The 10,189-nt window shown below is 44.6% G+C and overlaps 2 protein-coding genes across 2 annotated transcripts; one reads left to right on the forward strand and one right to left on the reverse strand.

Annotated features, from left to right (window-relative positions):
- Nucleotides 1–3,829: 3,829 nt before the first annotated feature.
- Nucleotides 3,830–4,240, reverse strand: LOC146635769 (histone H3-like). Its single transcript, XM_085349052.1, has one exon. The coding sequence runs from the start codon at nucleotides 4,238–4,240 to the stop codon at nucleotides 3,830–3,832; it is 411 nt and encodes a 136-aa protein (XP_085205178.1).
- A 512-nt stretch (nucleotides 4,241–4,752) lies between these two features.
- On the forward strand, nucleotides 4,753–5,880 carry LOC146635770 (keratinocyte differentiation factor 1-like). The gene has a single exon (XM_085348720.1). The coding sequence runs from the start codon at nucleotides 4,753–4,755 to the stop codon at nucleotides 5,878–5,880; it is 1,128 nt and encodes a 375-aa protein (XP_085204846.1).
- The last annotated feature ends 4,309 nt before the right edge of the window (nucleotides 5,881–10,189 follow it).

Below are 10,189 nucleotides of genomic sequence, written 5' to 3' on the forward strand. Positions count from 1 at the left end.
AAATTAAAGCGAGTAACTAGTTCGTTAAAACTTGCAAAAACCTCATTTACGTATAGATCATCAGTACCTTTATGTTCTAAAACAGAGAATCTTAAGTCAATCTTTGCTGGAACAAATAAGTGATTGTGGCAGATCGGGGTTGCAAGAGGGAGGGTGAGCCAACCAAAGTGTCAAATTTTTAATGTTTCAGTAACAACTGGGTTGGAAGACCGGTTTAATAGGGATGATTGTGAGGTATCACATGCTAAAGCAAGTAATGACGAGGAACAGGAGGCTGCTTCACTCTGGCACCAATTAGTATAGGGAGACATACACCACAATAATGTATTATACGTGTTAGATGCCCAATAACACAGCTTTATTGCTGGAGGGAAACGACGAAACAAACTGATAAGAAACTACACTGGGAAGCAATACACTAGCACACAGAGAAACACACGGCCATGAATGAGGGAGAATGTGACACTGAACAGAGGGAGACGCAGACATAAATACACAGAGATTTAACGAGGGAGGTGGGAGCACATGGGGAACACAGCTGACACAGATAATCATAACGAGACAGGGCAGGAGCAACACAACATGACACATACTGACGGGAGACTGTCAAAGTAAAACAGGAAGTACACAGAGGCGCAGACAGGAGGAGAGAGGGAGCACAGGGAGAGCACAGACATAACGGGCTGGGGAAAACGTGGAATAAAACACGAGGGGAAACGAGGGCTCACAGATACACAGAGGGGCACACAGGGGGTAAAAGTCACAAAGGGATCATCCATTAAAACATATCCACTGGAAGCCACAATAGACTTTGACCATAAAATCCTTTCAACGTAACGGCACTTTAATTGTCCATGTAAACGTCATCCAAGCAGCATAATTAATAAGACGCAGCGCAGACATCATTCCAAGAGCGCAGCCAAAACGTTGCACATTTAACCAACATCCATTCCATTCCGTTCAGTGTGTCCTTTTGAAGCATCTCAGCGCTAATGCACAATGTGGCTTCCCTTTCCACAACCAGACATACACAGGTATTCTTACCTGCGCTCCTCAGAATTGCGTCAGGTGTGTCGGTGCTGCTGGGCTCACTCATACAGATGCGCTGCACTTACTTGGCGTCTTTCAGGTTCCTTGATCTGATTTCTTTGATCCTGCTTGCGGCTTGCTTCTCCAGAATGCCGTTTTTTGTTGACTAAAGATGTAGCGACTTCCACAGTCGCTACAGGCCGGGGCTGGAGCCTGCCTATTTGCCTGACGCGCTGTCAACTTTACGCAATAATGCGAGAGGTGGAATTGTTTGCTTGTTTATTAAAGTGCTTTGAGAGTTTACAGAGTAATATCATCAGCTCCTGATTCAGACTCTTACAACGTCACAGGCTCTAATATAACGAAGCGAAACATGTAGTGCAGCGGTCAACAAAAACTACGGCTACCCAGCCCTCCTCTCTGTCAAAATCAAAACCCAGTGAATGACAGACTGACAACGCCCATTTATGTCACCGCTAGCACCCACGTGACTCCCATAACAACCAAACAAATAAAAACCCAGTGATCATCAAAATTCAATACATTCAATTATGGCATATATATATATATATATATATATATATATATATATATATATATATATATATATATATATATATATATATATATATGTAATATCATAACTCTGGTTTCACGTGCCTATCAACACAATTTAAAAACTGTTACAAAGTCCACACATCAAGTGTACTTGACTCTGCTGTGTAAATGTGATTTTTGAGCTGGGTGAAATCCGTGAAGCAGAAATAATATTTTATTTTAACATTGCATTGCTAATCATCGGTTGTGGCCAATCAAATTGTATGGTCCGACTATAAATAATAGCTGCTATTTTGATTCATTTATTTATTTATTTATTTATATTTATTTTTGGTTGATTAAGGCTGTTCGTACTACTGGTATGTTTGTGGAGTCGGATTAACCACAGAGGACGTATTTGATTTCCCGTTTCGGGTCTATTAATAAGTTATGTTTTTACTCTGAAGGCCTAAAGTAGAGGTGACTGGGTGCCCTGGTGGTGGGATATTCCGTGGTTCGTGATTATTTATGCATTCGCCCACTGGTAATCCAGGCTCTGAATCAGTTAACAGTACACGTGCAAATACATGATTGCAGGTATCATACAAACATAAAAATAGCTTCAAATACAGTCATGACAATAAAAGAATATGACTTTAAGGACTTAACAACAGTAGTTCAGTTATAGTGCACCAACATCTCTAACACATTAGCACTAAGGGAACACTGAATAACCTGGTAGTTTTTGTCCATAAAACCACTTAGCTACGATTACCACAAAAGATCTCTCGGCAAAACGATGCAACATTTTAGGCACAATATTGCCCCGATCAAATCAGTGAGCTGGGATGTTTTATTCTCAACATGAACTACTGTTACAGCAAAAGACATGGACTACTGGTGTCCCACACAACAACTCAATGTCCATGTGAAGGAGCCAAACACACGCCTGCTCCTCTTGTTAACTGAGATAAACTGCTGGCATATTTGTTTTACATCTATACTGTCCAGACTCTCCTGGTGGACATGGCATACATCAGGATTGTTTAATCTCATTTGAGTCATTGTTGACCTTAGCCATCTTTTTAGTCTTGTGAGAGCACTGAAGCTTCTTTCAGCCTCAGTACATGCGTTTTATCCTCAGATTAAAATTATTGTGTGCTTGATGTGCCTCACCTTTGGGCCTGGCTCTTCCCCTCTGACTGCACTAGGACATATTGCTACCTGATAAAATAACACATGGATTCGTGCCATATAAAAAGTGAGACATGTCAATTCAGATTCTTTGTCAAATATACACTAATGAAACAATTTAAGATAAGATAAGATAAGATAGAACTTTATTAATCCCTTACATCAGCAGCCTAACAATTGTCATGATAATAAATACTAGTTAATCTATAGCACCAAATCATCAGTCAGTCACCTGTGACCTCGCCTCTTCACCTCTGTCCGAGCTACAACATGGCAGAGCTGCCTCTGTCACCTGATGAATAACAGTGAGCCATTCCACATACATGCAGTCACACATGTGCTTCAAATACAGTCATGAACCACCAAGTCATCATCCAACTTCACCTGTGATTCTTGTATCACCATTACTCCACCACTACACCATTATTAAAACAATTTGTGCAAAGTGCACTCCAAGGTGGAATATTTGCAAAATCATGACTACCTCATGATATTTTGTCTCAAAAATGAACCCTATGAATATGTCAGCACCATTAGGATGAAATTATTGTGGCACCAACATTTTAACGTTAGACACATACTTTTAACAGCCTCTGTAAACTAATATCCTGGCCTGCTCGAGGCTGCCGTTTTCTCTGACAGTTTCAATCAAAATTGGAAATGCTACTGTGGGAGACTGAGAGAACTAATAGTGCTGCCTGTTGTGCAGTTAGTTTCCAAAACGTTATTCATGGTTACATACAATTTCAGATTGATGTGGGCTAAAGCCTAGCATAGCCTATAACGTTATTATGAAGGACACATTTTATGAGTGAACTTGAGTTTAAGTGACTTACAGGTTTCTTAGAAAAATACTTTAATAAATATAAATTTCGTAACTGAAGTCCGTGAATTCCATGTTGATGCCAACTGTAATTTCAGGAATAGAAACAGCATGAAGATTGAAGTGTGAGCATAAGATTCAATTTTAAAAACTATACTAAGAATAAGAATAAGAATAAAGGAGCGAGCTCTTGGTGTGAGTGAGGTGGCTCTGAAAAGAGCCGTTGTTGGTAGGAGAGCGTGCAGCTTAAGCTCTCTCTCCGCGGATGCGGCGAGCCAGCTGGATGTCGTTGGGCATGATGGTGACCCTTTTGGCGTGGATAGCGCACAAGTTGGTGTCCTCGAAAAGTCCGACCAGATAAGCCTCGCTGGACTCCTGCAGAGCCATGACAGCAGAGCTCTGGAAGCGCAGATCGGTCTTGAAGTCCTGAGCGATCTCGCGCACCAGACGCTGGAAGGGCAGCTTGCGGATCAGCAGCTCGGTGGATTTCTGGTAACGGCGGATCTCGCGCAGAGCCACGGTACCAGGCCTATAACGGTGAGGCTTCTTGACGCCTCCGGTGGCCGGGGCGCTCTTACGGGCGGCCTTGGTGGCCAGCTGCTTCCTGGGGGCTTTGCCGCCAGTAGACTTGCGAGCAGTCTGCTTGGTTCGTGCCATTCTTCCTCACTATTCTTTCCCTGTAATAAGAGCAGAAAATGTAGCGAACAGAGGAGACTCGCTGCTCTTAAAGTGTGTGACTGGCTGTGACGCGGTGCCGCTCCGGCTCGTGATTGGTGACGGGCTCCACGTGTAGCATCGCCCCGCCTCGGTGTGTGCTGCTCATTGGAGAAAAGTGCATTGAATTTGCGCGCTGCCGCAAGCCTCTCTGCGATTGGTGCGTGACTAATCCGCCCGCGCTCTGCGGAAATATAAGCGAGGCTTTGAGCTGATCGGGCCACATTTTCTCTTAGCCTCGATACTACGAAGAAAAGAACCTAGCCAAACATTGGGAGACTCTCAGCAACGCAAGACTGTAAACGTCCTTTCACTGAAAGATAAACGACGCCGCTGAGCTGTGTTTTTCCCCTCGGACTGCCGGACTCTGTTTTGGGTTTGCAAACTTTGCTGAAGTACACAAACCTAAAAATCTGTAGGTGGTTTTGTTTTCTCCGTTTGGAGCTTTTTGAGCCATGCCTGGCCACAGCACAGGGGCACCATGCCACAAGTACCCTAACTCTTGCTCTAGGGCGGACAACCATCGACCCAACCGGACTATATCCAGGGACAGCACAACCAGCCAAGACTCCTACAAGGATCCTCATGGGGAGCAAATATGTGACCACTCCTGCTACTCAGAGGGCAGGTATGGTCGAGGAAGAAGCCACCCTCGAAACGGCACAGGAAGGGGTTCAGAGACAATAGGATTTATTCCGGGGTCGGCAGACAGCGTGCCGAGCAGCAGGCAGTCCTGTGCCTCCATGGGCTGGAGTAGCTGTAAGGCTCTTATCTGTTCTGTTCTCACCTGTGGATTTTATGGCACCCGGGAGCCCTGCCTCCCCGTTAACGAGAGCTCCACAGACCATACCCCCAAAACGGTCGGTGACCCTCGACCTCCTAACGGCATAGCTGTGAAAACCCCTGGCATGTCTTTGGAGCCCAATAATAAGCAGCCCAAGACCCCCAGGTTGCCCCTGAATGACAGTTTCCGTTACCCAGATGTGCACATAGCAGGTCAGAAGGTAAAGTACCCAGTTGCTGACCCCAAACGGGGTCGCGCATCAGGTAAAGGGGATAACCAGCGGCCGGTCAGCAGCACCAGCCTTATATCCTACGAAGACTACGACTGGGATGAGCAGAGCGACAAAGACATTGACTCTCTGATCACCAAGAAGCTGCTGGAGCTTTACGCCCTGCATCAGATTGACCAGCTGGCCAAGTGCACCTCTGATTCCTCCTTCTCCCGCAAGACCAACGAGATCAGCGAGCTCATCTACAGCATCGCTCAGGACTACAACCTGGAGGAGCAAGAGGCCGAGTGCAAGCTGGTGCACGGGGTCATCCGCATCAGCACGCGGAAGGGCAAAAGGAACAAGGGCTACCTGTCGACCGGGCAGCATCATAACAGCAGGAGGGATGGGACCTTCATGAGCAGTGATTTTCCAGAGGTGAAAGTGTCGGAGCAGACGCCATTAGACGAGCTGGCGAGAAAGATGAGAAATTACAGCGGGCGAAAATATTCCTCCAGCACTACTACGGCCTACTCAGCGTACCACCACGACACTGAAACCTACTCCTCAGGCGCTCCTCTGATTCTCTAAAAGTCAAACAAAAACAATGAGATGTAGCCAGTTACATGGGCTATTTCATCCTCCCGCTGTTACCAAGTTGAGCACCTTTTACCCCGAGTGGTTGTACTTCTGCCTTTAAGTGGTCCAGCTACTACCTGCTGTTTTCAAGCAAAAGGCCCACTTAGGAGACTCTCCCCCCCCTATTGGGGGGAGTCACCATCGCTCAGGGTGGTGTGCTGCCCAACATCCAGGCTGTGCTGCTGCCCAAGAAGACCGAGAAGCCAGCGAAGGCCAAGTAAACGCAAAGCGCTCTGCTTCACCAAAAACAAAGGCTCTTTTAAGAGCCAAACACTTCCCTCTAAGCAAAGATTCTTCTTGCTGTTACTGTGTCTGTAACATTTTGTGTACTGTGAAATGTAGCTTATGCATTGTGATTTATTTTGAAATGTATGTTCATTCATGTCGTCTTACATAGTCAGGGACTGAAATCCACCTTCAAAATATACTATCATGAGTGCTTAAGCAGTGTGTTTCTTTTATTCACAAGACAAGAATAGACGGTCTTAATATAAAGTCAAAATAAAACTAAAGCAAAAAGCTCTGTCTCTCCTGAGTGGTTAAGGCTTGTGCCTTGTTCAACCTCATTGCTCATCTTACTAATTTAGAATAAATTGGATGTCACCAATTATTAGCTTCATAACTACAACTGTAGACACTCATCATGGTTCACTCGCTTGATAATTAAAGCAGTTTCTACACTCATGGAAACAGACAACACGTGGTACATGACACATGTGGCAAGATCACAAACCTTGTCAAACACAATAGGAAATCATAACAACGTGAGGAGAGGGACAGGTGGACTTCTTTGGTGCTGCAGGAACTACCCAGGTACAGAGGGAGGAAAATGTGGAGCTGTTAGCAACATGTTCAGCACCACTGCTGCTAAATTTGGGACATTTTGCAAAGTCACTTACATCTACGCTTAGTTAACCCCTGTTTTAAGGACAGTAGTGGGTTTGAGCAGGATTCGAACCTGGGCCTCCTGGTCTCAATGCGGCTATTCACCCCATTGTGTTCTCAGAGCATTTCATGCGACCTTAAAGCTCTCAAGAATTACATTAAGTTGCTGAACCCTGACCTCTGACGTGGCAGATTAGTTGGCTTAGCTATAAACTTTGGTGTGTAACTCTGTATGGATCGAAGAATGTATTGACAGTGGGGGTTTGCCTGTCGTAAAATGAGTAAAAGCTGCCTCAGCCAGATAAACAATAGAATTAGAGGAAAACTACTGAGGAGGGGGATACAGGGCAGCCCCGGCCTCTCCTCCAGTTGGGATATCCAAAGAATCGGTGAGGTCAAGAAGTAAACCTCAAGGCTATATTTTGAAAAAAACAAAAAGGAATTCCCAGCATCCTTAACTCTACAGAGCTCCATTAGTTCAAATGTACACAAATCAAATTGGCTATGAAATCAGTAATGAAATCAATACATGCTAAAATAATAGCTGTATGGGTTCAGCTTGGAGTAAAATGTGTCTTTGAAATCACCTAATATCAGCTCACTTGGCCTAGATTTAGTCAGGTTAGGTTGTAGAGCATTTTGAGTGGATTATATTGGCTAGGTATCATTAACCTATACGTGTACTTCCACTAAAACAGCCAGTGTAGGCTTTCAAAAAGTAAAAATAGAACTCAATATTTCATACAGAGATAATACCTTGCAACTATAAATGTAATACTTTCAGTCATGTTTGTTGTTTTTTTAATATAATGTTTTTAAATGTGGGTGATAACTTTTAAAGGTTTATTTCTTTTCTGATAGTGTTTCATAGTAAAACAAGAAGTGTTGTGATGTCTTGTACTATGAAGGTATGATTGTAAAGAGCAAACGGGTGAGGTGTTTCAGGTGTGCAGATCCGACTACAAGCCAACGAAATGAAGATAAAAAATTTCAGAGGTGGGCCATTCTGGTGTCACAAATTTATGAAACGAAAAGGACTGTACATCTGACAGAGTGGAGAAGTGTGAAAACATCCACGATCACCAACAGATTTCAACCGGCTGGACTGCTGCTTGATGGAGATGAGGACACCGCCACGGCCCTTCAGAGGGTGTTCGACTCCAACACTGACAACGAGAATTTTTTTGGTTTTGAAAGCCGACACTGGAGAAGAGGACTTTGGTGGTTTTAGTGTGCAGGAAGAAGAGAAAGATGGTGGTGAATGACTGACTTTTCTTCTTGTTAAAGCCATGTTACTGCACCTGAGCCTAAAAGGTAGGCCGAATCGTTTTTTCTGGTGTGCTGTAGGTTATTGTTATGTACTACTACATTTGTTACTCGTTTATAAAGCACAGTACATGTTTCGTTCTTGTAATTACCGGTACTTGTACATAAAAAGTTATGCAAATATGTACCGGTAACTTGTTTTTCAAAATATTAATATAAGGGATGTGTTCCCAAACAGCCATCTCTTTCCTGACAATCCCCTTTGTGCATATTCTCTTACATATGGGAAGCAAACATTAAAGCACCTGCGGCTTTTAGTCAGGTGCGGCTGATGTAGGTACAAAACAGGATTTTCCCCTGATTTTAGCTTGTGCGGCTAATATTCAGGTGCGCTTTGTAGTCCGGAAAGTACGGCAATTTAATTTCAAGGGAAAATTAAGTCTCACTGAGGTTAAAGGCCAAAGAATAAAAGTGGGTTTTAAGACGCAATTTAAAATTGGACAGTGAAGGGGCCTCTCTAACGTGCAAGGGCAAATTATTCCATAATTTTGGAGCCACGATAAAGAAGGCCCGCTCCCCTCTGAGCTTCCTCCTGGATCTCAGTACCTCCAGGGGCAGCTGGTCAGCTGACCTGGGAGACCGACAGGGTGTGTGGAGATGAAGAAGCTCAGAGAGGTAAGGCGGGGCAAGACTGTGAACATAAGAATTTTAAAATTAACTCTAAAAGACACAGGCAGCCAGTGCAGTGAGGCTGGAACAGGGGTTATATGCTCTATTTTAAAAGTTCCTGTTAGGAGTCATGAAGCAGCATTTTGAACCAGCTGCAGACTTGAGAGCAATGACTGACTGACCCCCACGTATCTACAGAGGAGGACTCGCAGGGACCACTGGGTCCAAACACCAACCACTCTGTTTTCTTTTCATTAAAATTTAAAAAGTTTAGAGCCAACCAAGCTTTAATGTCATCTAGGCATGTTGTGAGAGGTTTTATGGAGATGCCACCCTTCTGCTTCAGGGGCAAATAAATTTGGATGCCATTATCATCTAGAAAATCTTTCAGTTGACTAAAAACCATTTTCTCTAAAACCTTGGAAAGTAAAGGGAGCTTGGAAGTAGGTCTATAGTTCGCTAAAACTGTGTGGCTGGTGCACAGATGAAACAGTGATTGCTCAGCACTGCTCTTCCTCTCTGGAATACCTTTTTATTCACTGCAAACCGTTTTATTCTCCGCGGGAGTTTGCTTCATTCATCCTGGCCGCTGTTTACATCCCGCCAGATGCGGATGTGCAGGCAGCTCAGTGCGCACTCACGGAGCAGATACTGCACATGAAGCGGACATTTCCGGACTCTCTCATCATTGCTCTTGGGGACTTTAACAAAGCCAATCTGAGCCATGAGCTTCCCAAATACAAGCAGTATATTAAATGCCCGACCAGAGAGGAGAGGACATTAGACCACTGTTACAGCACGATCAGTGGGGCCTATCGTGCGGTGCCCCGCGCTTCACTCGGACTTTCTGACCATGTCATGATCCTTCTAATCCCCGCGTACAGACAGAGGCTGAAGCTCTCCAAACCTGTCGTGAGGACCAAAAAACTGTGGAGCAACGAGGCTGTGGAGGAGCTTCGCACGTGTTTGGAGTCTACAGACTGGGACACAATGAAGGCTGCTTCTAACAGCTTGGACGAGTTTACGGACACTGTCACCTCCTATATCCACTTCTGTGAGGACAGCATTGTGCCATCACGCACCAGGGTGAGTTATAACAATGACAAACCCTGGTTTACTCCTAAACTCAAAAAGCTGTGGCTGGAAAAGAGAAAGGCGTTCAGAAGCGGAGACAGGGATTGCTACAGAGAGGCCAAGTACAGGTTCACTAAAGAAGTGGACATTGCTAAACACCAGCACTCTGAGAAGATGCAGCAGCAGATCTCAGAGAATGACTCGGCCTCTGTGTGGAAAGGTTTTAGGAATATCACCAACTACAAGCCTAAAACCCCCCACTCCACTGATGACTTGCTCTTGGCCAACACCCTCAACGACTTTTACTGCCGTTTTGACGAGCCATCAGGAAGTCTTCACACCTCCAACGGCCCCAACAATAGAGACA

This window comes from Diplotaxodon limnothrissa, linkage group LG3, assembly GCF_057381915.1.
Source record: "Diplotaxodon limnothrissa isolate DT_005_m linkage group LG3, D_limnothrissa_male_GT1.1, whole genome shotgun sequence".
Lineage (NCBI taxonomy): Eukaryota > Metazoa > Chordata > Actinopteri > Cichliformes > Cichlidae > Diplotaxodon > Diplotaxodon limnothrissa.